The 27487-nt window shown below is 42.0% G+C and overlaps 1 protein-coding gene across 3 annotated transcripts in view; it reads left to right on the top strand.

The window, feature by feature from the left end:
* SLC26A7 (solute carrier family 26 member 7) overlaps positions 1-27487 on the top strand; it is a 157942-nt gene that overhangs the window by 59757 nt on the left and 70698 nt on the right. Inside the window, exons 1-4 of one of the 3 annotated variants that reach the window (XM_044423759.1) lie at positions 724-765; positions 1434-1660; positions 19270-19380; positions 23528-23700. In XM_044423759.1, coding sequence (XP_044279694.1) covers positions 1468-1660; positions 19270-19380; positions 23528-23700 — 477 coding nt within the window. In that variant the 5' untranslated portion in view covers positions 724-765; positions 1434-1467. Of the gene's footprint in view, positions 1-723; positions 766-1433; positions 1661-19269; positions 19381-23527; positions 23701-24576; positions 24658-27487 lie in introns of those variants that run through there. The other 2 variants (XM_044423758.1, XM_044423760.1) reach the window with 2 other exon arrangements.

The raw sequence follows: 27487 nt of genomic DNA, 5'->3' as shown, positions 1-27487 counted from the left end.
TGTGCGTATGTGTAAACTGTACCCAGTTTACATATGTGTGTGCACACATGCATGCAGACGTACCCCTCCAAGACCAATAAAAATTCATTGATGGACAATGTCCTGGGAAAGCATAATGTCCAAAGTTATAGCCAATGCTGTAAGGAGCGAAAATATGGGTCATCAACTTTGTTCCATATACCCCATGGTGAATTACGTGCATCACTCAGCAGCAGAGCAGGGTTTGATCTCAGTTCCCTAAACACTTGTCTTTTCAAATACCTCTCCATTGTATTTACATATTAACATATATTAATATGTAAATAGTTATGGGGTGGTATATAAATAATAAGCTGTGCCCTTGAAAAATCTTAGGTACAACACTTAAAAACCAGATGAGTGTAGAGGGTGGAGCACAGCGGTGGCTTTGCCGGCAGAAGTCCTAGGTTTGGCCCCATGTTTTCAGTTAAAAGCATCAGGTAGGGAGGAATGGGAAAGACCTGACAGGCAGAGACTCAGAATAGAGGACACTGGTTTAGATTTTCACACAACCTGGCTTGGGATAAGGAAGCCACAGTCGCTTCTTCATTAACAGCAAATTGTCAGCAATACTTTTTAGCTTCATGCCATGCCTGTTATATCCTGCCAGCCATAAAATAATTTTTGTTTATAAAGCCTTTCTTAAAGGAACCACAAGGTTCTATTGTGCCTCTTGCCACTACGCCGCTCTGCCAGTTTACCTGCAAGACCAGCCTGTTGTTTTCAGCAGAACTGACTGTGACAACGGTGAGTCCCAGCAGCCCAATCCACAAGCTCCTAGTTCAGAAATGAATGCTCTAATTAAAGTATTGCATTACAGGAAGAAAGAAGAAAAGTCTGGAGACGTTGGATTTAGCTTAATGTACAGAAGATATTTGCTAGCATCAGAGATTCAGAGTACTTTTTTATGCACTTATAAGTCTTTATCCAGTGAGAGAGAGAAGGGGGGGAGAGAGAGTACTTCCCTTCTCTCTCACACAAAGACAGACACTCTTCTTTTTATTGTTGGCAAGGAGACTCTTGTCTAGCTGGGCACTTCCTGATTGTATTAGCATAGCCCATCCCACACCAAACACACGCCCAGCACTACCTCATTTTAATGCTGGATCCAGGCCAAAATTACAAACACTACACTGAATATAAGGAGGAGAATGACTGCAAAGAGAATCATAAACTGTCATAAAGCTAGATCACATTTCTGACTAGGGCAGAGAAATATTGTGCTGAACATGCAGAGTCTTTAGATGTTTGCATGGTTGAAAAGAAACATACTTACTAGCAAGCCTGTGACATAGAAAGCAAGCCTGTCCTTCTCTTATAGATCTGAAGCTTCAAGGTGAAAGAAAAGTCTGTTGAATTTCACATCAATTTGCTACACTTTTATAGAGGTGTTTCTCTTCCTCCTCTCACTACAGAAGAAGGAACTGTATAAAGGGAAGAGGCTAAAACATGACAGGGACAAAGAGAAAAAAGGAAAATGCCATATGGAGGAAGATCCATGCCCTTCGCTATGAAGACTTCAAACTGTGGTGTGTAAGGAGGCTTCCTATTTTGGACTGGGCACCAAACTACAACTGGAGATCAGACCTGATGCCTGATACAGTTTCTGGGATGATGCTGGCAATTCAACAGGTGACACAAGGTACTGTGCTGGAAATTGCCCTGTTGGCTGGTATTGTACTGCTTGAGCTGAACTGCTCTTCTTGCAGCTATTAATCCTCTTCACCTCCTCACTTCTTTCCGTTGATTATGGATGGAAATTGGTAGCCCCTCCCTTTCTCCTTCCTGGACCGATTATGTGTAACTTACAGCATGATCCTGTACAAATTTACTCGAGAACTAAATCGCATTGTGTTCAATGGGGCTTACTCCCATGTGGGGGAGCACAGAATTTCAGAATTACTGTTGCTGAAATAAATGGGCATTTCTTGTCTTGAGCATATAGGACTCGGGGATGCCCAACAATATTCCTCTTTAACATGCAAACAGACACTAAAAGCAGTACATTTGACTCTGTGCATGTGTGTGTATATAGAGAGATTATAATCTGTTTTATAAAAGGCACACAGTTAAATGTTGTATGCAAGAACAATCGTTTATCTTTCAACCCACTGACAAGTTAACCACTATTTTCTGGAAAATTTTTGCTTATGAAGTTTTCATTGTCCTCCTTTGCATGCAAGTAAGTACCACCATGTTCAGTGGGGTGTGTAATAAACTTTTTATAATTAACTGCTTTTACCTGCCTTTGATAGCGGTAGATATACTGTACTATGCAACAGCATCAGGAGAACAGCACAGTTGTAGTGAACTATTTTACAGGATCGATGTAAGGATGATATAAAAATAATGGATAGGAAGTATTTTGAATGCTACAAAGTGACATATAAATGCTTAGTTTTGCTTTGGTATGAAGATCTGGCTTTTCACCTTTAGAAAGTACCTTTCTCCTTTCCCATAAAAATCCATGAATGAGAGAAATGGTGCAGAAAAGAATGCATGGTAGCATTTCTCACCACTTCCTTGAAAATTGCAACTAAAAAGCCGCAAAGGTGCATAAACCCCCCTTTCCTGCTACCTTTGCTAGGGCTGAGGTCCTATCTGTTCGTCTTAAGAGATGCACTTTATCTGTGTCATCTTTCAAAGCTATAGTATGAAGCAGGGGGGAGCTCCACTCCAACTTGGCTGTGGTAGTTAAGAAGAAGCCTCCCCCTGACTTATACAGCTGGCTGTTTTTGCAGGTGAAAAGTACAAAATGGTTTAATTTTGTTCCTGGAGAAATGAAGTTTTCTGCCAGGTTATTTGTGCAAATCCTGCATGTAGTCCCCTTTTTGAAAAGGGATTATAGATCATCCAGACACAAACACTGTATAATAGTTGCCCTTTTATAGATTTCCTAACAGCTAGCCTAAGTTCTCATTCATGCATCGACAATTATAAGTGCTCCTTTAATTGAATTATTCTGCAGCTGGAACCAACCGGTTTCTGTAAGTATTTGTGCTTTTGGGATAATTAGGAACATCTGCACTGGCATGATTTAACTTTAAAGACCTTAATACTGTAGCACTGTAAAGAATCTTGTTTCACTGGTGAATTCATAGACAACAATTGCAATTAAAAAGCTGCTAATGATGGCATTTTAGAAGCCAACCAAAATATTAAATGAAGAGATGGGCAGCACTTCCTTCTAACCTTTTGTGAATTCCTGTCAAAGTGTAGAAAGGTCAGTACTAGTTCCAGCTTTTAAAGCTCAGGTGTTTTTGAAGAAAATGTTTTTCCCTTTAAGAGTACAGTAAGATGCTCTTATATCAGGTTAGGGCATTAGTTCATCTAGCCTAGTAATGTTTGCTCTGACTGGCTGCAGCTCTTGAAGGTCTTAAGCAGAGGTCATTCCTATCACCTGATTCTTGGTCTTTTCTACTTTCTGTTAGTCGTTGTTACTGAGAATTGAAGTATCAGGAATTAAACTCAGGACATTCTGCATGCTATGGATGGGTTCTACCACTCAGCTGAGGTTCTTCATTATTTCACTTGGATCTATCTGTAACATAAGACAAATGTAAGAAGAACATTGCTAGACAGAACCCAGGAACCATCTAGTGCAGCAGTCTTTTTTGCAACAGATCCCACCAGATTTCATAGGGAATGAATAAGGGGAACATGAAAGTGACAGCTGTTCCTGTTCTTTTGCTTCTGGCATCTGAGATTCAGAGGAACTGTACTTTTGGTGACTCTGTCTCACCATCTTGACCAATACTATTGATAGCATTATCCATAAATCCATCAAACCCTTTTAAAAGCTGCCAAAGCTAATGGCTTAATTTAGCCCCGTCACAGCATCTATGAACATGAAATCTACCACGTGTAAGGCAAACTACAATCAGTAATTAGTTTTCTTACCCAGTTCACTTTTATGCTACATTCTCATGATATCTTTGCAACACTGGAACCATTGCAGCATGGATACTTCCTGTGCCACTCGGGTAATGTCGGAAGCCCTTGGCGACTTCATGCTGTAGCTCATCACCATAATAATGCTACAGTTTCCAGGAAATTGATATTGGGAAGTGTTAAGAAATGTTCTCTTGCTACATGTATGTATGGATTTGCAGGATCCTGTGCCAGGACACACTTTCCTAGGGTATCTTTTAATTTTGGTCATAGCATGCCCTGGCAGATTTCACACACCAATGTCTATTTCAAAAGGGGGTTATTAACTGAACACACAGGTATGAAAATGTATTCAGTAGTTGTTTGGGGGGATTAACTTATTGCTATTAGACAGTCTGTGAACTTCAGGATGGAATTAATCAATGTTTATACCAAAACCAGTCTTTAACTGTTCTAAGTAGATAAGGCTATGTATGAACAGAGATTCAAGTGCAGGACTTGAAAAGTAGCAAAAATTCGCTCACAGGTTCACTTGGTATCCCAGCAGAGGCCTGTAGTGCACAAATGGTCAGGCTGTGGACATGCCTGGGGGAATTTAGACCCAGATGAGTTGGCTGTGGCAGCTGAGAAACATGGGGCTAGGCAAAGCTGGCCTTAGGGCTCCTTGGGACATGATTGAAAGTTTAGTGAGGCCAGGGAGACACAGTATTCCTACAGTGACTTGACTATAGATACAGGAGAATCACAGCAGCTAGTTATTGCACGAACTCACAATGGCTAGCGAGAAGGGAAGAATGACTGTGTTAAAGTCAGAACACTAATTTCAAGCCCCTTTTATGTCACTCTCTGTGTTTCCCTGTCTCCTGTTCCAGATCTTGTGAATGCTTGACTTCTCAGAGACTCCAGATTATCTTCTGTATTGTTCAAATAGCATAAGAGATTTTAACAAGTACACAGAATGTGGGTCCTCAAGAGGAAACAAGGGGAACCACAGATGGACACTGGCCTTCCCATTGGTTAATCAAGTCAAGGCTGCACTAAAGAGCCAGGCTTCCAACAAATCTAATTTCTACAGACATTCCTGCAATCACCTGACAAAAGAGTGGGCAAAAAGTGGTTGGAAGCTTCAGTTTGAAGGGAAAGATTATTCAGAAGACAGGATAAATTGTCACAGGATTAAGCCTTGTTTATCTCCCTTCATGCACTGTCAATCATTGTCCCCATTTCAACTATTAATTAAATTGTGCTTTGGTCATAATTTCATTAAACCCTGCCAGCTGGAATGGGTGCAAGATCCATCCCCTCCAGGCTTGCACAAATGCAGGAAGTCAGGCTGACCTTCTTTAAGTCAAAACTCAGTTGAACCTTCTCTCAGGCTTTTATGCTAAACAGCCTGCCAATAGGAGAACCCAAGTTGTAGTTTCTCCCATATATGGCCGTTGACGTCTAACATTGCCTTCATGATGTGGGAAGGAGCTGCAAGACATCATGAAGAGAACACAAGAAGAGAGGGGGTGGGCCTGATACCTTAATTACCTTGCAGTGTCCTCTAATAGAGCATAGCTTCCCTCTTTGCCCATTCCTGGCTTGTTCCACTGGCTAACTGCTCTTCAAGAAGGAAGTGTCTCTTAAGCAAATCACAGCCTACGTCTAAGTCTACAAGATTCCTTCTTTGTTCTCATACCATTTCCTTTAAGGATGTTTTTTGGCAAGGTGAATTATTCATTCTGGCCTGGCATAGAGTGTTTCTTCCTATTGTAATGTCTTTATTCTACTGAGACGCTACTATAAAATGTTGAGAAGAGGGATGGGATTAGGATAAACTTGTTGATTGTGTAGTATACACACCCAGAAGAGTACCAGATTCAGATAATTATCATTGTTAATATTGTGAACTGTTCTGAACTCTTTGCATATACAAATATTAAAAATTACTGTTAAATAAACTTAATACATGATTACAACAACAACAAAAATAAACACAGTGAAAAGAAACAATTCAACTAAGCACAGTCAGGAAAAGACTGGAAATGGGTTGGATGCCAAAACCTCCCATTCAGAACATGCCCAAAGTGGTTTGGGTGGTTTTGATGGCGTGGGAGTGGTAAGCCAATATAAAGAACAGTGCCTAATTATAGAAAAGTCACTTGCCAACCAGTATCAGCAATTATGCCGGGTATACTGAAGCAGACTGTGTGTGTGTCCATGTATCCATGTCCATGTATTAACCTTTTGCTCTCATGCTATTTTTGAACTAAATATCTCCCCTCCCAGTTTCTTTTGCCATGTGGGGCAAAAACATCACTTAGGGACAGATCTTTTTCTTTAGCTTTCAGCCTCCCCTACTTCTGTAAAACAGCAAAAAGCTCCAGGGACAAACTATATGCCACTTACTGTGTATCAGGTGTAGGGAGGTCAGGAGAGAGGCAGATAGTCCATTTTCAGCTTCTTCTTTGGTCTACCTTCCAAATGGTCTGTCTTCCTTCCGGAGGTCAGACTAGATGGCCCGGGAGACCCCTTCTGACTTGCTCTGTTTCTGTTTCTATGTTAGTTGGTGGAAATGATACAGGAGTTCCATCCCATCCCCCCACCCGCATTTAGCCCAGAAACCTAATTTTCAGGCGGAGATGTTGGCAAGTCACTGAGCAGATGTCTAGGTAGGGGCTGCCCCGTAAAGTAGCCTTTGTGTCATGGTGGGCAGTGGTTAGTGAAGCTGTGGTCAGAGCACCATTAAAGCAATGCTCAGAATGGAGGCAATGTTTGAAAGAGGGTGAGGGGAGTTAAACAGGGCTTTAACATGTGACATCATTCATCAGCAGTCTCCAGAAACACTCATGGCTAGTCTTCACATTGCACACATGAGTAGAAAAAGTGACCTGGTTGGCACACAACCTAATGTTAACCTAAGGTTAAACTACAGTTTCTTGTGCTATGCAGGCTTCATCTGGCAGATTATCAAAGCCATTGTGGTTAGTTTTCTCAGTCACTGGGTTGATTGTTTTCCTCTTCTTTTGCCTATTCCCTCACTGTATGCCAAATATCCTTGCAGTGTTCTAGGACTGGCAAGTAGGGCAGTTGGGGGTTTTGAGCAGCTTTGCCTTCCACCTTTGTAGTCTAGAGAATGCATGAAAAAAGTTCAGGGTTCACACATAATAACCAGCCATGGTTTAAACAGCTGAGAGTTTGCATTTCATCAGCCCAATACAGGATTTCTTTCTTGGTTGTTCATGGTTACCAAATCATGGTTTGTTGGCATGACTGGGTTCACATGTCGCAACAACCCATTGTTATGCTAAATAAAAAGTGAGTCAACAGTATGTGTGAACCAAATCAGTTTTTGTAGTATGGCTGTTGTACATAGTGGTTACAGTATTTCAAGTGGCTTTTATCATGTTTCATTTAATTTATCTGTGTTCTAAAGGTAGCCTATATGTGTTCCCATGCAGTCTCCTCTCCAGGCTCTAACCCAGGGGTCCTCAAACTACGGTCCATGGGCCAGATATGGCCTGCCAAGGGCATTTACCTGGCCCACCTCAGAGCTTTCGGACTTGTTTGTAGAAAACCTCTGAACAAGTCCAAAAGCTCTGAGCCAGTGCAGACGTACTCTGAAACTCTTTCAGTTTTGGAGACTAGCAGAGAGCTGGCGCAAATTGTGATAGCTTCCTTCAACTGCGTGTGCACCGGTGCCCTCTGCTGGCTCTGCCTAGCTCCTGCTGCTGTGCTGGTCTTGCCAGCGTGAATTGCGCATGCACCATCTCTTCCCCCTATTGCATGCATGCGTTGGCTCTGAATACAGAAGAGAGGAGCGAATATGGAACTAGACATTGACCATCTTTTTAGCCAAAAGCAGGCCCGTACTTCCTACTGAAATACTAATAAGTTTATGTTGGTTAAAATTGTTCTTCATTTTAAATACTGTGAGCCACCCCGAGGCTTTGTTGCAATGGGGGTGGCATAGAAATGTTTTAAATAAATAAATAATAATAAATAAATATTGTATTGTTTTTTCCTGGTTTTCCAACACGACTTCTAAATGAATTAAGAACATTTTAAATCTTGCTTCTATCTTGATTAATCAGGTAACAGGCAATCATTTAACTCAGTTTTAAAAAGTAACATGGGAGCAAAATATTTATGAATCCTCTTGTGAGAATGTGAAAAAGGACAGTTCAACGAGAAGTCACAATTTAATAAACAAAGTAATGACTCTCATAATTAGAAAGGAAGGGAGTCTTTCCTTGAAACTGCTTCTTTCCAAATCCTCAAAACATTATTCATCAGAGCCAGTGTGAGATAGCAGTTAGAGTGTTAGACATAGAATATCTGGGTTCTAGTCCCCATGAAAGTTTGCTGGGCCATGAAAGTACACATTGAGTCAGTCATTGACTCTCAGCCTAACCTGTCTCACAGACAGGTTGTGAGGGTAAGAGTAATCTAAGCTGGGTAATCTAAGTTGCCTAGGGTTCCTTGCAAGATGAAGAAAAGGTGCATGGGAAGATAAATAAGATGAGATAATGTATGATATTTGCAAACAAAGCAACAAGACATGGGAATCTTGTCTTCCAGAAAGAACAAGTTCAAATGCCATCAGTATTATGAAAGAATATATATAGTCTGTACATTCTCCATTTTGGTGACTTGTTATACTTATTATCAGAAAAGGCAAATATGGCAATCATTTCACCTTTACATGGCAAAATATTTCTTGGGTTTGGAAACAAATTGGAAGGAAGGGTTTGGGGTTTTTTTTCTTCTCAGTTGGCTGACATGAGATAGCACATCCCTTATTGCTTGCATAGCAGTAGTCTTTCCCTCTATTTATTACTTTTCCACACAGAGTTTCATATTTTTTGCTTATTGCTACATCATTGATTAATCTGTGGTTTATTGAACACATTAGAGGCATGTCAACTGGTTCTAGATGGGTTCATACTCCCCCTGAAAGACTGTGAGCGCAGTTTGGGGGTGCTGCTTGACCTAGCCCTTCAGATGCCAGCTCAGATAGAAATCATGGTCAAGAGTGTGTGTTATCAGTTTTGACCGATTCATCGACTGCATCCCTACCTGGAGGAGAATGACTTGAAAACAGTAGTGCACATGCTGGTAACTTCTAGGCTTGATTTTTGCAATGTGCTGTATTTAAGTCTACCTTTTGCTTTCTTCAGAAATTGTCACTAGCACAAATGTGACAGCTGGTTGGTCTCTGAGATATCACGAGGGGGTCATGTATCACCAATATTTAAGTCTCTGCACTGGCTGCCAATACATTTCCAGATGCAATATAAGATATTGGTAATTCCATAATGGCTTGGGTCCAAAATACCTTTAGGAGCACCTTTGCCCATATATTCTGCCTCGCCCACTAAGGGATAATCTTCCAAAGGTACTTCTGTAAAATTAATGTCAATGACCCAGAGGACTTTCTCAGTGGTTGCCTCTAAACTGTGGAATGGTCTGGTTGGAGAGATGCACTTGATATCCCAGATTTCTATCTTTGAGAGGGAGTTAAAGACAGATCTCTTCCGACAGGCCTTCCCAGATTAGTGCTCGTATAAGTTTTATTCACCTGGAGAAGTGTTGTCCATGGGGTCACGATGGGTCAGACACAATTTCGCAACTAACAACAACAAGTTTTATTCAATATGTTGTCTTTAGTCGATTTTAATCACTGTTGGTTTTAATTTCTTTTCATCTGCCAAAAGCCTATGGGAATGGGATGGCATATAAAATTAAAATAAATAAATGAACTGATCCTATTAATTGATTGACATTCACAGCTCTACTTATAATTTCTTAGTAATTCCCCAAACAGCCATCTCACCAGATGTTCTGGCTTGAAGATAGAGAGATTTTATGATGATCCATGCCTTCCAAGTTTTCTTCTACTTATATCACAGCCACCTTTTCCAAAACTGTGACTACAAGTGCTAGGTAGAGAAGTTGGTCTTAACCTTTGGTTCCCTTGAGGCTGACAAGTTTTAATAATGTAGCTTTAGCTAGCTCCTTCCCCCCTCCCCACCTTGGCCATAAAAAAATCACACTTTTTACTCCAATGGTACAGGGTAATTGAAACAAAGAATGAAAGGCATCAGTGCTCTTAAAACAAGTTAGCTAGCTAGCAAAGTATCTGAGCCTTGGTTGTGGGACAAGGCCCATCCATTACCTAAGATAGCTCTAAATCTTGTACTTGGCATAAGAGTTTCTCTGAAAGCCAGGAAACTTAAGACTTCATGAGTTGGCAGAAAACCTAATTTGGCAGGCTTTCTTAGGCTGCTGGAGTACATGCTTAAAACTTCTACTTAAAAACTGGAGAAATAGTTCATATGTCTCTGTGGGAGTTGCATCCAGCAGCTTCTGAAACTCCAGAAGGCTAAGTTCACCAATTATACTCAGAAGATGCAGAGGAACATTCTGTGTAGATGCTTTCTAGTTCCACTGCAAATTACCTGAATGGAATTGGGTGTGTTTACAATTCTATTGAAATTGGGTGCAATTCTATTGAAATTGCAGTCCTTTGATTGCAAACCTATGATTGTCTAGTCAGATGTACATTTATTTATTTCTAAACTGCACCACAGTTGAAATGCTCTGGGGAGTTTACAACAGTCCATAAAACAGATAATAAAACAATAAAAATATAAAATCAGAAATGTATTAAAATTTAAAACAGTTAAACCCAAACAATAGCAAAGGAAGAGTTGGTAAAACACCTGGGATGGCTCAAGCCCCTCTGCATAGAGGGCCATCTTAACCTGGTGCCAAAAAGATGACAAATTTGGTGTTAGGTCACAGTGGGGGAGGTTGTTTCATAAGCAGGGGAACCCCACAGAGAAAGCCGTCCCCCTTATTTCCATCTTCCACTCTTCCTTTGCAGTCAGCCCTTGGAGCAAGGCCCCAGAGGTTGAGTGTAGTGTCTGAGTAGATTGTGGCTGAGAGAGGTGCTCCAACAGGTATTATGGTCCTTAGCCATATAAGGCTTTAGAGATTAAAACCAGCACCATGTGTTGAAATTAGAAGCATACAGGCAGCCTTACAAGCAGGCCAGGACCGGTCTTATGTGTTCAGACCTGTAGGTCCCTGAACTATCTTCAGGTGCAGCCCCCATAGAGTGCATGATAGTAATCTAAAAGGTGAAGGTTTCCCCTTGACATTAAGTCCAGTCATGCCTGACTCTAGGGGGTGCTGCTCATCTCCGTTTCCTAGCCGAGGGAGCCAGTGTTTGTCCCCAGACAGTCTCCGTGGTCATGTGGCCGGCATGACTAAACACCGAGGTGCACGGAACGCTGTTACCTGCCCACTGAAGTGGTACCTTTTTATCTACTTGCATTTGCATGCTTTCAAACTGCAAGGTTGGCAGGAGCTGGGACAGAGTATGGAAGCTCACCCCACTGTGTAGATTCGAACCGGCGACCTTTCCATCAACCAGCCCAGCAGCACAGTGGTTTAAACCACTGCGCCACCTGCAGTCCCTGGTAATCTAGAGCGTAGTTTACTGAAGCCAGACTATTCCTATTCAGATAGCTGGCACTGGCCACCAGCTGATGCTTGTAGAAGGCATTTTGAGCAACTGAGGTCATCTTAGCCTCAAGTGACAAAGATGGATCACAGAACATCCCCAAGCAATGAACCTGCTCCTTCAGGGGGAGTGCAGCTGCATCTAGAACAGGTTGAACTCCCTCCCTCCCTCCATCAGAGGAGCTACCCAGCAACAGCGTCTCAGTCTTGTCTAGTTATGGAATGTGTTCCCCAGTGAGACCCATCTTTTCAGTGCCAGGAAAAGACAGTCCTCTACTGCTGGGCATTTAATTAGTTACTGGTGCCTGCTGGTTGTTAGACAGGGTTTAATAGTCTTCTCAACTTATTATGATTTTTTTCTGTTTTAAATTTGGTTTTAAATTTTGTATTGTCAACTTCTATGGTGTCTTAATATGTTTGAATGGTGTGTCTATGTATGTATAAAAATAGGCTGTTCTGAACCACTGAGAGAGCTTCAGTTGTTGGGTGGTATTGAAATCAATTACAGTAAAGCTTAGGTGGAGGTGGAGACACCATTGCTAAAGACAGGCAAGAAGCAAAAGCAAAAAGTGATAGAAATAGAGCCCAAATCCTGAATGCAACTTTTGAGTGACTATCACAGAGAGACACAAAGAACTATGTCAATGGCTAGAGTAAAGAATACAAGAGAACAACAAAAAGGGAAAGACAGGAGACCTCTTCCAGAAGATCCAAGAAATGAAAGTGAAATTCAAAACTAGATAAGGAATGCCAAATAGCAGGGGAAATAACATCTGTTCAGGTGAAAACAATATACAGAAATGTAAAGAAGTTAATAAAGGATGATAGACATTATCAAAGAGGAATCCTATGGGGAAGAACTGGAAGTGATGTGAAAGATTCTTTGAAAGCACCTGGAAGGAATAAGGTACCCAGAACAGATAGGATACAAATAGAATTATCCCAAGCTGCAGAGATTTTGAATTGGTACAAATCCTAACAAGAATATGCCAACAAATACAGATAATAAAACAATGGCCCACAGACTAGAAACATTTAATATACATTCTAATCCACAAGAAAGGAGATGCAGAGGAATGAATCAATTTCCCATGCAAGCAAAGTGCTACTCAAAGCATTGCATCAAGGAATATTACTCTGTACAGAATTAGAAATATTTGACATTCAAACTATTTTCTGAAAAGGAAAAGGTGCTTGAGATCATATGGCAAATACACATTGACTAGTTGAGTGCACCAAATAATTTCAAAAGGAGACCAGTCTATGTTTTAAAGATTTAAGCAAGGCCTTTGAATGTGTTGATCATGAAAAACACTTCTGAAAGAAAGAAGCATGCCTTGGCACTTGATTTTCTTATTTCATAACCTGTATCATGAACAAAATGCTACTGTTAGAACAGGATATGAATAAACAGAATTGTTTCCTGTAGCTCAGACAAGGGTGTATTTTATCTCCCTATCTGTTCAGTACGTATGCAGAACATACCATAAGAAAAGCTGGATTCAGATTAGAGGAAGAAGAAGTTAAAATTTGTGGAATATGCATAAATAATTTAAGGTATGCACACAATAAAATATTACTGGAGAAAGCAGCAATTTATTGAAACAACTCTTGATGAAAATGGAACAGTGTAAAAAGAGGACCGCAACTGAACATTAAGAAAACAAAAATCATAACTGCAGAAGGATGACACAATTTTAATGTCAAATTAAGAAACTGAAATTGTGAAAGATTCTGCATACTTTGGCTAAATCAACAAGTCAAATGGAGAGTGCTGCTGAGAAATTTGAAGAAGAATGAGACTTTGAAGGGTAGCAATGCAGGAACTAAAAAAAGATAATCAAGTAAAATGACATTTCTCTGGAGATCAAGGCCATGGTTATCCACACTATTGCATTCCCAGTCACTATGCATGGGTGTGAAAACTGTGAAGAAAGCTGAGAGAAAGAAAACTGATGATCAAAACAGGGTGCTGGAGGAGAGCTTTGCAAATAACCTGGGCTGAGAAAAAGATGAACAAGTGGGTCCTGGATCCAATCAAGTCAGCTCTTTCCCTGGAAGCAAAACAGACAAAACTGACATCATACTTCAGGCACATCATGACAAGGCAAGACTCACTGCTGAAGACAGTAATGGGAGGGAAACTCATAGTCAGAAGAAGAAGAGGAATACCAGTTATGGGATAATTGATTCCATAAAGGAAGCCTCAATTTTGAGTTTACAAGAGCTGAGGACTGTCAAGGACAGGACATTTTGGAGGGCCTTCATAAATAAACTGGAAATTCATTAATTGCCATAAATTGGAGATGACCTGATGGCATGTAACAGCAAAGTCCTGCTGGGGTTCAGCTTCTCTCTCTTTTTCTTAAGATGAATCTTTGTATGGTATGAAAGTAATAAATTGGGATTTTTAAAATACTTTATGCTTTTGTGGAGAGACTCTGCAGATGTAATATATTGTTCAGGCATCTTTGAGATTAGACAAGGGTGCTGTATTTGCTGTGGCCAAAACAAATAGGTGAGTTTGCTTATCTGGTGTTCATGCAGCTCAGTTTACCGGGACACTTTCCATGCAACAGAGAAATGCATGGGTTAGTGATTTATGCCCATTCAGCTAGATCGTCATCCTGTCTTTCGGTTGTGCAAGCTTTTCCTAAGCTATCTGAAAAAGATAATAGTAGGGAGATTCAAAGACAGAAGAGGGGAAGATCAGCTATGAGATGAATTGACACCATAAAGAAACCCGCACCCTTGAGTTTTCAGGTATTGAGCAGGGCTGTGAAGGACAAGATATTTGGGAGGCCATCCATTTATAGGGTCACCATACATCAGGGAAAACATCATTTTATCTTATCTTATTTTACTTTATTTTATTATAATAACATCCTGCCTTTCCTCCAAAGAGTTTAAAAGAGCACACATGGTTCTCCCTAGTCCATTTTATCCTCACCACATCCCTGTGAGGTGTCTTAGGATCACCCAGCAAGCTTCTGGGGCATGTGTGGATCTGAACCTGGCTCTTCCCGTCCTAGTTCAACACTGTAAAGCTACATCACACTGGTCATCGTGTAAACGAGTCAGGACTGTTGCAGCTTGATCAGCCCAAGAGCTGAATTTAGTTTCAGATAAGTTCTTGGGGGCCACATTCCAGTGGTGGGTGGGTTGAAGCCAGCATGGTTCGAACCAAATGCAGTGAGGGCAAGGTTAAAATTCCACTTACGTAGCATAAAGCTAAGTGTAAAGCGTGAAGCTCAGTAACTACAGTTTAGGGGAGATATTTCTGTCCTTTAGAATGGGGGGAAAACTGCAAAAACCAGCAATCTGCCTAACAATCTGTGGTTGTAGGGAAAGTATGGGGCTAGGGGAAATTGGTGAAGTCACCTCCTGGGCTGACAGTTGGTTTTTCAGGGGAAAAGTCCATATTTTAAAAGCCTCTGTAATCCCCACATTAGGGTCCTAATCTGGGTCAGATTATGTCCAGATTGTCTCCTATGTCTGCTCTAGAGTAAAAAGGAAAGCTCTATAGCTGCTAGGTGCCATTTTAAAGTGAGCTCTGCTTTGGCACTGAAGAAACAATGGCACACGGCATTCTACCAACAATGGCTTAAAACATGCCACTATGATAAGCTGTTCTACACTATCTGAATCTATTGTTTGCTCATTTTTCCCATTGCAGCCTTTTCTTATTTTCCCCTTTCGTTGCACATGTTCACCTCATTACATAATTTAGTGCTAGGCTGTCCACTCGCTCATTGTAGCTCTGGCAAAATGATTAACTCGACGTTCGTATTCCACTGACGAACAGTCAGTACCATTATAATTTCTGCACTTCCTTTCAGGAGTCATGTGTTACAGTTGAAGGGTCAACCCTGCTTGTTCTTACTCTGCAAAGTGCACAGATGGAACTGTAGAAGTAATCATAGCAATGCTGGTTATATGCATGATCCCGCCAAAATCATACATGTCTACAGAAGAAGAGTCACTCTGCAGCAGAGCAAAGTGCATCTAGTTCAGCATTTTATTCACACAGTGCCAACCAACTCTCCACAGGAAACCCACAAGCAGACTAGTCCTCCCTGAACTTGTCCAGTCCTTTTTAAAAGACATCAACATTGTTTACCATCGCTACATGTTATTGTAGCAAATTCTAAAAGAAGTTCCTTTTATCTGTCCAAAATCTCCCACCTATCAGCTTCATGGGTTGACCCTAGTTTCTGTTATTATGAGAGTTGGAAACAATGTCTCCTTCTCTGCTTTCTTCACATCATACATAATTCTATACACTTGTCATTTTTCTGAGCTAAACAATTCCAGCTGTTGTACCTTTTCCACACAGGGCAGTTAGTCTAGCTCCCTTGTAGTTTTAGTTTTAGTTGCAGTTTATGCACTTTTCCCAACTTGACCATATCCCATTTTAGATGCAGGGATCAGAACTGTGCATGATATTCTACATGCAGTCACACCATAGACTTGTATAAGAAGAGTATGATATTGACAAGGTCTTGTTAATTTCAGGCCAAGCATGAAATTAACCTCAGTGGCTCAGATCCAAAACCTCTCTTAAGCAGTCTGCCCTGTGGAGGAGGCTCTTCTAGAAGTGTCTTCTTATTTTGGGATAGCCAGGGATAGCTTTTCCTAATATAGGACCCCATTTTGGAACGCTTTTCTTACAGATGGGTTCGTCTGATGTTCATCTTGCCATCTTCAGGGCCAGGTCAAAACATTTCTGTTTGCTTGGTATTTTAAATTGTTTTGTCTGCCCTACTGTATTTGCATTCTATTTTAATATCATTTTATGCATTAATTTTATTGATTTCATTGCATGTTGCTATTATACTATATTTCAATGGGGTAGTTTATAAGTTTTCAGATAAATAAATGAATAGTATCAATTGAAATCAGTGGGATATCAACATGCTTTGATGTTGACCTTCATGTGGGGGTTCTGGGCAATGTTCAAGCTGCTATTCCTTGTTAATTATTTACTCATTTTCCCTCTGGTTCCCCTGATTTTACCGATGACTGTGGGAAGAAAATTATTGTACCTCTTAAACATATTTAAAATGCCAAGTATGAATATGCCTTACGTGTGAGATGTATGAATCAGTCCAGCAAGAACAGGCTGAAAACTCTCTCTGAGAGGGGCAGTAATGCAATGATTGGGTCCCAAGTTCTCTGGCATCTTCAGGTGTCTTTCCTTCCTGCCTGAAACTCAAGAGAGCCACTGCCAAGCAGAACAATCTATGTGGCCTAGATGAACAAATAGTTGGGCTTGTATAAGCTGGCTGTTCTTGTGTATGTGCTGCAGATAAACTGGAGGAGCTTCTTCTGGAGCCATCTGGGAGTGTGCACTTTGCCCCTCAGAGACCCACACCTCCTGAACCTCAGTCAGGGACATCCAAAAACAACTTGCTGGCAAACAAGTGCAGGGTGTGTTGCAGGTGGCTCAGTTCTTCCCGCCATGCTGCTAAAGTAAAGCATTCCCTGCAGGGGCCCCTGGCCTGGGGAGCAGGGCCTGTGAGGGCACCTGAAAGCTGAGAGGACCACCTGCCCAGAGTTAGTAAACAAAATGCTGTAACTTGAGATGGTGTGCCAGGGCTGCAGTCCTGACCAGTCACTGCTGTGGCACTTTCCCTTTGTAGCACCATGACACAGCAAGAGCAGGGAAAGGAGCTGCCAATGTTTGGAGGAAAAAGGAGAGGCGGTTGGGTGGCAGGTAGAGGGCAGACAGCAGGAAGCCTCCCCCCCCCCCCCCCCAAAAAAATATGGCAGCAGTGCTGTTGCTCCTGGCACATGCCTATGCATGCCATGTGCTCTTTGGTGACTGTTTTAATTTCAGATAGGGCAGTCTTTGTGCTGCTGGCATGTTGGCCCTGGCACTTTTCCTGCCTGGCTAGGATGCCAATGTCTGAACATTTGTGCTTCCTTCAGATTCTCGCTCTGCAGGAAGTTTATTTATTTATTTATTTATTTATTTATTTATTTAGCGAACCTCTATGCCGCCCCATTTGCCGACGCCTCGGGGCGGCTCACAATCATAAATAAATAACATAATATAAAACAATATAATTTAACAGTATAAATTAAGTCACCCTGGCCAAAGAATAAAATAAATAAATAATATTAACAATTAAAATAACGTTTGAATAAAAAGGTCTTTGCCTGGCGCCGAAAAACAAATAACGACGGCGCCAGGCGGACCTCTCTGGGGAGCACATTCCATAAATGGGGCGCCACCGCCGAGAAAGCCCTCCTCCGGGTACTCACCCTCCTAATATCATTCACGGAGGGTTCCCGGAGAAGGGCCTCTCCCGCTGATCTCAAGGGGCGGGCGGGCATATATGGACGCAAGTGCTCCTTCAGGTAACCAGGACCCAAGCTGTTAAGGGCTTTATAGGTCATAACCAACACCTTGAAATGGGCCCGGACTTCAATGGGAAGCCAGTGAAGCTGAAGGAGAACTGGAGTTATGTGAACATCATGCCCGGTCCCCGTCAGCAGCCTGGCAGCTCTATTTTGAACCAATTGAAGTATCCAGACCATCTTCAAGGGCAGCCCCACGTAGAGCGCATTACAGAAGTCAAGTCGGGAAGTCACCAACGCATGTGTCACTGTCGCCAGGCAGTCGTTCTCCAGGTTGTAAGGACATTATAGCAGGCATCCCCAAGCTGGTGTGCACTGGACATACTGGGCCCCCAGTTCTGTCAGGCATCCCCAGCTAATACGGACATGCTTCCTGGAGGTGATGGGGATTGTAGTCCCACCCATTTGGAGGGATTGGGGAATGTTGTACTGTACAATCAGCCAATTTTCTAGTACCTTGAAATGTGCAGAGAAATGGGTCGCATGGAAAGCAGCAAATCAGGCTATTGTCTCAGAGGGGGTGGGGTAATATAATTGAAAAACACAAGCACAACATTCAAAAATAGAGGCTTGCACACACAAAACCTCAATAACAAAAAGAAATTTGAAATGATGAATGAGGGAACTCAAAACAATGCAATGTGCCCACTCCATACATGAGAAATCATACTGTCTGACTTTCTGTAGTAGCACTTGGTGGTTGTTCAAAGTACTAGTACTACTTGTGTGTTACCTTGTTGTAACCCTTTCAACCACCTTGTAGGGCTCACATTGTAAAGTAAGGCCCCAAATGCGTGTGGATGTGCAAGCACATGTGCACTGAGGCTGAGATGGAGTGGCTTCCATAAAGCCACCTGCTGAATTCACTGCAGACGTCTGAATGGAACCAGTGACCTCCTGATCAATAGGTTAAGGCATAATCCTATCCAAGTTAGATGGGAAAAGGCTAACCCTGCACAGGATTTCCCTTGTTCTCTTAAAGTGATGGCTAAGAGGGAATCACCTGAGAGGAAGGACCTTTGCTCAGTGACAGGGCATACCCCTTGCATGCAGAAGTTTCCATGCTCAGTCTCTGGCATCTCTGTTTCAAAGGATCAGTCGGAAGCTGATGAGAAAGTTCAGTGCTGCATGGTTGCTGGCTGTTCAGACAGAGAGCGCTGGGCTTTGTGGACAAATAGTCTGGCGTAGAGCACCGTGCTGTGTTCAGACAGAAAGAAAAAGTCCTGCAGTTCCCATCCTTTCCCGGGCAACCCTCTTGCCTTGCACCTTTATGCCTGGCTGGAGCATGCTGGAAGTTCTAGGGCGTTTTTCTGCTAAGCACACATAGGCTTGTGCCATAGGCAACTTCCAGGGCTCTGATGTTTTAGGACACAGCACCTCGGACCATGCCCATAGAATGGGCCTCTGAGGGCAGCTCAGTTTTGGCAGCAGTGTGGAGCATAATATAAGATGTTCCCTAATTCCCATTTATCTCCTTTACAGGACTTGCTTTTGCTGTTCTGTCTTCAGTGCATCCTGTGTTTGGTTTATATGGATCTCTCTTTCCTGCTATTATTTATGCCATATTTGGGATGGGCCGCCATGTTGCCACAGGTAAGCTGTCTCAGTCTTTGCAGTCTAGTCCAGTCCAGTCCAGATCCGAACACATAATAGGATCACTGTTGACTGTGTTAATGCTCGGTTCTATGTTATTAAGTTGCATCATCTACAATAGAAATTAAAACACCCTCCCCTGCCCCTCCAAACAGGTCTGTTCTGTGGAAGGGCAGAGCATAGTTCATTTCTAGCTGTCTTCTCTGACAGATGGCAAAAATAGTTTCAGGACACAATTCACTAAGTGGTCAAACTGCTGGAATGTCATTCAGTTGTAGGAATCCCATGCAGATTCCATAGAAGTGAATGGGTAATAGTAGCTCTTGAAGACTTGGGCTCTGAGTTGCTATGTTCCTCAAGCCATTAACTCATCTCTTGTTTTCTGAATGTTAATTATGTTATTAATAACTTTATGAATTAACATGTTTTACCATTAATTAGTAATTGTACTAAATTGTGACTTCAGAAGTCAGTGGCTTTAGTTCTGCGGCACAGATAAGCCAGAAATCATACCCCAGAAGGAAGAATAGTTTGGTTGCATTTTCCTTTCAACTACATTCTCTTTCCCCACCTTTCATTTTTAAGAAAATGAGTTTCAGGGTGGGCGAAGCATCATTTAGTTTACTTTAGAGCTGTTCCTGCATTTTTAATTTGATATTTCACCAACCTTTCCTCCATAGATGTATTTTAACAGCCTTTGATATAGTTTTAGTTCTGTATAAATTTGTCCTAAGCTAAGCATTTTATTCGGTGGGGGTCTGCCAAAGAGAACATACTGAGTAGAAAAACGGAACCAGCAGTGTTTGGGCAGGATCTTATGCTGCCAGCAGGACTCACTGTAGGGTGAACAATGAGCTAAGAATGAGGAATGGGGCAGATCCATGGAGCTAGCAGAAAGGAGCACTCACTTTCGTAGAGGCTTTTGGAGGGATTACCCTTCTGCTAGTGGCGGCTCCTGTTGAATGAGCAGGAGTGCAAGCAACAGGGTTGGGTGCTGCCCTAATGTGCTTTGCAACTCAGCTCTCCCCACCTTCCTTCTACAGCCAATAGTCATAAGGGACGAGAGTGCCAGCCCCAGACAAGTTGCTGTTTAAGCAGCTGCACTGAGTGGTCCACGATGCTGATCGCTTCCACAGGCTATTGCAGCCTGGCTCTCATGCAGCACGGTCAGTTTTGTAGTAAGAGTCAGTAGTGCAGTGAAAGGGAAGTGGTACCAAGAGCATGGCAGTGTGGTGGCTGTGATCTTGCCATATCCAGGGTGGAGGGAAAGGGGATTATGGTACTGGTCTGCATCGTGGTGGACTTCTGAGCTTGTCCTCCACCATCAACACCTGCCAGACAGGCCAGGAAGAAGAAATCAGATAGCAGCTGCACTGCCTGATCACAGGATCCATGTGCTATTCCTCTGCCAATCCCATTCACATTCAAGTTGTGGCCAGTTTGACCCCTTATCTCTGATTTGTTCATTTCATCTGCTGAATGGACTCAATTAGGCACTGCACCACACAAAGGGACGTGCAAGTCAACCAAACTCAAACTGGTCAAGATTCTCTGAATTTTACCTTAAACCTAGTTGCTACCCATATCTTTATCAAATTATGAGCTTTGTTTTTTTGTTTTTTCCTTTTTGTATGCAACTTGTGCGGTTTTTTTTGCCTATTTTCCCCAGATATATTCATCAGCTATGTTCATTTTTTAAATGTCTACATATTTCTCCAATTGATCAAAGCATGTTTGTGTGTATTTTTCAAATGAGTGCTTTTTTCAAGTGTGCTTTTGAAACGTGGGCATATTTTTTCAAGTGCATTTGCTGTTTGTTCCTGCAAATCACAGTGTAAAAATCCTAAAGGCAACCATTGTGGTTTGTTTGACGGTGTGATTGCCACCACTGCATAACTGCTGGTTTTGTTTTGCTTTGCTGCTACCTTGCAATGCAGTGGGGCCACTCCAGTGGCATGTCAGCAGGGGCCACCAAAGATGACAGGGGCTGTATGTGAGTCACACATTATCCATGTCTACTTTAGAGTATATGGGCACATGTTAGCTGCCCCTACTTTAGGGTCTATGCATACCTGAACAGAAAAAAGGCCTATAACTCCCAGCATTCCTCAGCCAGCCAAGTCCACCGTTGTTCCACATTTAAATAACACACGTAGTTTCTTACAAACACCTTCTCTCCCATTGCTAGGATGTCGTTATCACAGGAAGAAATGGCTGCTCATGTTGGAGTTTGGGGCTCTTAGATAATGTATGAACTTTCATGGGCATCACAGTAACATTCATTGTGAATGAAAAAAGGGTCCCTTCCAAGATAATAATTTGAAACACTGACCTCCCAGAAGGAGAAGTAGGGTTTTTACATCTGGTCCCAGCTGCAGAAAACAATGGAGTCGGGTATGGGGTCATAGCCTCCCTCTAGTTAATATGGGTTGGAAAGGATGGAGGAAGGCAAAGAGCAGTGGGGGTCTTTCAGATATCGGGGAGGGGTGTTTCCCCTTGAAATTCGGAATTGTGTGGAGCCACACACAAAGCTAACCCCCCGGGGTTTGAAAAGCCTGAGTATATGCACATTCCCGTTGGTTGTTATTATGCTTTCTAAGGAGCAATCATTGTCTTTTGAGTAATTGTGTGGTTTTTCAAAAATGCCCTGTGTGCCAAAACGTGCATTCAGTGCTATGTTTAACAGCTCTGCAGGAGCCATATGGTCTACTGGGAAAGCAACATTCAGTCCAAAGTACATAGAATTTGCATCAGAACGTATGCACAGCATATTGTCAAAGCCCCTTGCAACTCACTGGCAAGTTCGTTTTAGATTTTGTGGCAAGTTCCTTGGAAGCTATGATAACTCTGAGTCAGCAAAATAGACATTACGTAGTTGCTTCATTTAAGTATAATAATTGCCCAGCTGGGATAAGCCGGACTGTTGGTTTCTTCAAGAAATGCATTTAGGCTGTTTGGTACTTTGAGAAAAATTTGGACTCTTCTCCTTAAGGGATCTATATGCAATCAGTACAGCTGTTTCAGGTTGTCCCCTGTTTCTTTAGATGAAGTTAGCATTTCTAGACTAGAAGTCGTGAGTTTAGAAACAAAAGCCAATTTGTAGATGAATTAAAGTGCATGTTGAAATGTAGCTTTGTACAATTATTCATCAGGTTAACTGTGGGTTGTTTAACCTATGACTAGCCCACTACTCTGGCAGTGCCTCTCCAAGTTCACAGGCAGAGATCTTTCCTTTCACTTTAAACTGGGATAGCACTTCTTCAGTCTCTGTCTCATCTGAGCTTTGTTTCCTTCTCCTTATAAGAGCATAAGGTCACAGGACCACAGCCAGGATCTCTTCTTAGTCATGCCAGAATGCAGGGCACCGACTAACTGACTCAAGGCATAGGCGGTCAGACTGACAGTTACGGCAGTATGGCAATGGAACCAATTACACAGGGAGGTCCTGGCTCCTAGACACCGCCATCAAGAGGCAGGTGGGCAGCCTTTTGTCAGGGATGCTTTAACTGAAGTCCTGCATTGAGCAGGGTGGTGGACTTGGTGGGCTTAAAGGCCTCTTCCAGCTCTGCTGAATCAGCTCAATTGTCCATCCAGTCCAGTACTCCATTCACATGGCAGCAAACCAGCTGTCCACGGGATCCCTCAAGCAGGATGGATGCAAGGGTTCCGCCTGCCCAAGCTCCTCAGCAACTGGTGTCTGCACACATGCTGTCTGCATAAGAGGCCTCACAGTAAAAGCCAAGTGTCAGTGGATAAACATCCATGAGACACATTTCAGAAAGATTCCATCCAAGCATCTCTGTAAGGACCCATGTGTATGCAGTTCCTTGACTCGTGCCTATGCAAAAAAAGGAAAAAGGAATTGGACAAGCTTTCTTTTGCTTGCCATTTGCATCATACACAAATGGGACTTGGGTATATGGCAAGGGACAATGTTAAAAGGTAACGTGAAGGACAGGTATGTAGCTGGGCTATCTGAACTGGCATCCTGACCTTAAGCAGGATAATTTGGGCATAATGCTCATAAATTTCCATGTATTTCTCCTAAGTATGTCCCCTTTCTTTCTCCTAGGTCCCCCTAGGATCACAACGCAAAACAATTTGGGCTGTACCACATGGAAATGAAAGTGTCTCTCTTCCTCCACAGGAACATTTGCTTTGACTTCCTTGATTTCTGCAAATGCTGTTGAGCGCCTTGTTCCTCCTGCGAGCAGCAATTTCACAGCAGACAATAGTTCTTTTATCTTGGGCTTATCCGAATTTGAGATGCAGAGGATTGGAGTTGCGGCAGCAGTTTCATTATTAGGAGGGCTCATTCAAGTAGGTATTCCTTCAGTTCATTCATAGCCCATATGTGAATGGGATAACAAATTAGCAGTCAGGTTAAACGACTGCTAATTTAAATGACTCAGGCACTGTGGGCCGTCCTGATACTACAGTTTCCAGGAAAAGCAAATCTGGCATGGAGAGAACCATAGCATGGAGTCCTTCCATGTGATCCGAGTTCCATATTGTATGAGCAGCACGATTCAGCTACAGCTCCAATTAGTCCTACAGAATGGTTCATGATAAAATGCGACACTATCCCTACATTTTATGACATAGAGCTAGCTCACCTACAGCAGCCAGCAATGGGTTACTTTACACGCAGGGGCTGCTATGTTGTCAGGGGTCTGCCGTCACCATTTTTGCATAGCACAACAGGTGCCTGGCTTTCCATGGCTTGTTGTGACCTGTGAACCCAAGTGGCAGAGATTGGGGATCAGACATTCTTAAAACAAGTAACGGGTTATTTGAGGATTCCTTGTCTCAGACAACAGGGAGCTGATAATCTTGGATTAATTTTTGATCTGATGGCTTTAAATACCCATAAAACCAACCAGACCATCTTTGGACTCTGAAAAGGCCTTTGACAAAATTCACTGAAAGTTTAGAGTCCGTGTGTTGTAGTGCCGTATTGGCCTACACATCAGGAGATCTGGTTTCTAGTCTCCACTCAGCCATGAAACTCACTTGGGCCATTCACTCTCTCTCAGTAAACCTACATCTCCAGGTGGTTGCTGTGAGGATAAAATGGAGAGGATGAAGATTATGTATGTAGCCTTGCAAGTGGGGAAAAAGGCAGGATATAAATGTAATTAATATCATTACATGATATTAATTAATTACATTACTTCATTAATTAAATTTATATAGGACGTGGGTGGCACAGTGATTTAAGCTGCTGAGCTGCTGGGCTTGTCAATCGAAAGGTCGAGTTCAAATCCATGAGACATGGTGAGCACCCGTTGCTTTGTCCTAGCTTCTGCCATCCTAGCAGTTTGAAAGTATGTAAATGTGAGTGGATAAATAGGTACCACTTTGCTGGGAAGGTAACAACATTCCATGCACTTCGGTGTTTAGTCATGTAAGCCACGTGACCACAGAAACTGTCTGTGGACACATGCTGGGTCCCATACTAAGAAACAGAGATGAGCACCGTGCCCTAGAGTCGGACACGACTGGATTTAATGTCACGGAGAAACCTTTACCTTTTTATTTTTGCTACACTGAGTCATTTTTACTTGTGTGTCAGATTTTTGAACTAAGTTAGAGCTTTATATTCAACCCCAAGAGTTATAAGCGATCGTCTTTCCTTTGCTTTCTTTTTGCTTGGGGGAGTTACTAGCCAGGGATGTACACTTTCTCCGCTGCATCTGATATGTTTGGGACCCCTGGCATGTGCTGTTAGAATGCTAGAATTCTCAGCTTTGTGCATGATTGTTTAGAAGTTAGAATTATTTGTTACACTGATAATCTTTTATTGTTTATCTCAAAACTCCAGTTGTCTGTTCCAGCTTTAATGCAGTTGATTGATTTGTTTAGCTATTCAGGGAACAAGTCAAAGTCTGAACTGAGTCCAGGCGGAGATATATATCGTAGAATGTTAGGTATGGCAATTGCAGTGGTTACCAGCTCTCATTTGGTAATTCTTATTCCCAGAGACATATCTGAAATGATCAAACTAAACTTGAATATATAGATTAATGAGAGCTCATGGGATATAGATGAATGGGTATATCTCAACAGACTTATTTGTTGACTTGTACTAAATTTTGGCATTTTCCACTAGGATTATGTTTTCCATGTGGAGAAGTTTTGGAATGTTTCTGTCTGGACCCTCTATCAAAACAGAAGGCATTAGTTCCTTGTCATATTAGAATGTGCAGGGTTCTTCCCACAGTAATGGCTGTTAGAGAAGTCAGGTGTATATTGTCATGACAATTACATTTTGATCCACTTGTTCATTTTAAGTTGACTCTGTGTAGACATTCGAATTTAAAAATTGGTAGGAAAATATTTTTATGGTAGACATGGATGAATAAGTTGATTTCTATCTTGGATCAGTTAGTGGGTGCTGATTATAAATTTTTGTCATAATCTGCTTTGTATGCCAAAGAATAATTCGTCCATTACAGCTGAATGACAATTCTTGCTATTTAAATATTTATTAGAATCTAGATTTGGCCCTGCTACTTGTACAGCTTCAGAGTCTCCTTCTCTGCTGGAATTATTGTTGAGACTGATCTGTTATATCAACTCACAATTGATGTTGTTGTTGTTTGTTTCATTTCTATAATGCCCCATCACCAAAGCTCTACGTGTTGTTAATGAATAAATATGATACAGAAGTGTCAAAGCAGAAGTTCTGTGCTTAGTGAGCCACCCAGAGAGCTTAGGCTGTTGGGTGGTATAGAAATTAAGCAAACAAATAAAAATAACTAAGCAAGAATCAAATAGGGAATTGGTCTGTCCTGTTTTGACTAGTCAGAGGATTGCTGCTTTAGTCTCGTATTAGAAGTGTCTATGAATCTCAGGTTACAACTTTTTCAGCAAAACCTGTTCAGTGGCTCCTTAAAAATATATATATTGTCTCAAGTAATCTTTGCCTCTATGACATGACAAGGTGCACATGCCTGTTGTGTGCAGTTTCATGCATGTCCAGGTCAATATGTCAATAGTGCTGATAACTATTGGAAAAGTCTTTTTCGATTCTATTGGGCTATGTATAACAGGTGCCCCTACCCCCACCATGACTGAACTCTGTCATGGGATCCTCCATCTCCTCCTGAAGCACTTACAAAAGGGCTGGGATTGACAGATATCACCCCACACAGATGGGAGCTTCTGAGAAAAACATTCCCACATCACAGAGTTCCATGAAAACACCTGGCCATGTGGCTCACTTGCCCAGGACAAAACCAGACAGTAAGTGACCTAGCAATTTTATCAGTACCTGCCTGAAGGGGTCCATTGCACATGGAGCAAAAGAAATTTTGAAATGGTCTCCTATTGACAACTTCACAGAATCAGCAATGAGGCATTCCAGGCTGGCTATTCACTCTCATTTAAAGAGGACAGTAGTTTATTTGAAGGGCTACCAGAAGGCTGTTCATTATTTGGCCTATTCCATTCCTGTTTAAAAAAGAATCATAGTAAGAACTTTTGCCCATCACTAGGTAGCACCTGAACACCAAACCAAAGAGACACGTAGGCCATCTGGTCAGCCTTCTGCACTGTGGTGAGATGTATTGCATTTCTGTTCATAATTATTATTTCTAAACTTCCACCAATACACACACACACACACACACACACACACAATTAGCAGATGCATAGTTGATGCAAATTAATGCCCTCTTTTGATTATAATCCCCCCCTTTGAGATTCTATATACTAACCTAAAGCATATGGGAAAAACGTCTACTTTGGATAGTTCTGATGAGTTGGGGCATCGTGTTGCATACACAATGTTTTCTTATCCTTCAGAAGGTCACAGGCAGGTTTAGGGCACAGATTGGTTGCTAACGCTTCACTGGTTGCTACCATTTCATAATAGCTACCTTCTTATTTTACATTCAGCTTGGCAAGCTGGTTCTATCGCTCTTTTCAATATCTTCAGTGTACTTCCTCAAGAAAGCTTAGCTGAAGAGATGTCTTGAGCAGGTCCCAGAGGACACTTTTAGTTCACTGAAGGCAGCAACTAGGCTAGCAGATTTGGCCAAAACCTTATATAACCTAAGAACACTGGGGGCAAGTAATTTTTAATTGGAGTCGTGCTAAATAG

This window comes from Varanus komodoensis, unplaced genomic scaffold (assembly GCF_004798865.1).
Source record: "Varanus komodoensis strain SLA01 unplaced genomic scaffold, ASM479886v1 scaffold14_1, whole genome shotgun sequence".
NCBI classification, from domain to species: domain Eukaryota; kingdom Metazoa; phylum Chordata; class Lepidosauria; order Squamata; family Varanidae; genus Varanus; species Varanus komodoensis.
The sequence above is the reverse complement of the archived record's forward strand: the minus strand, read 5'-3'. Positions and strand labels throughout refer to the sequence as shown.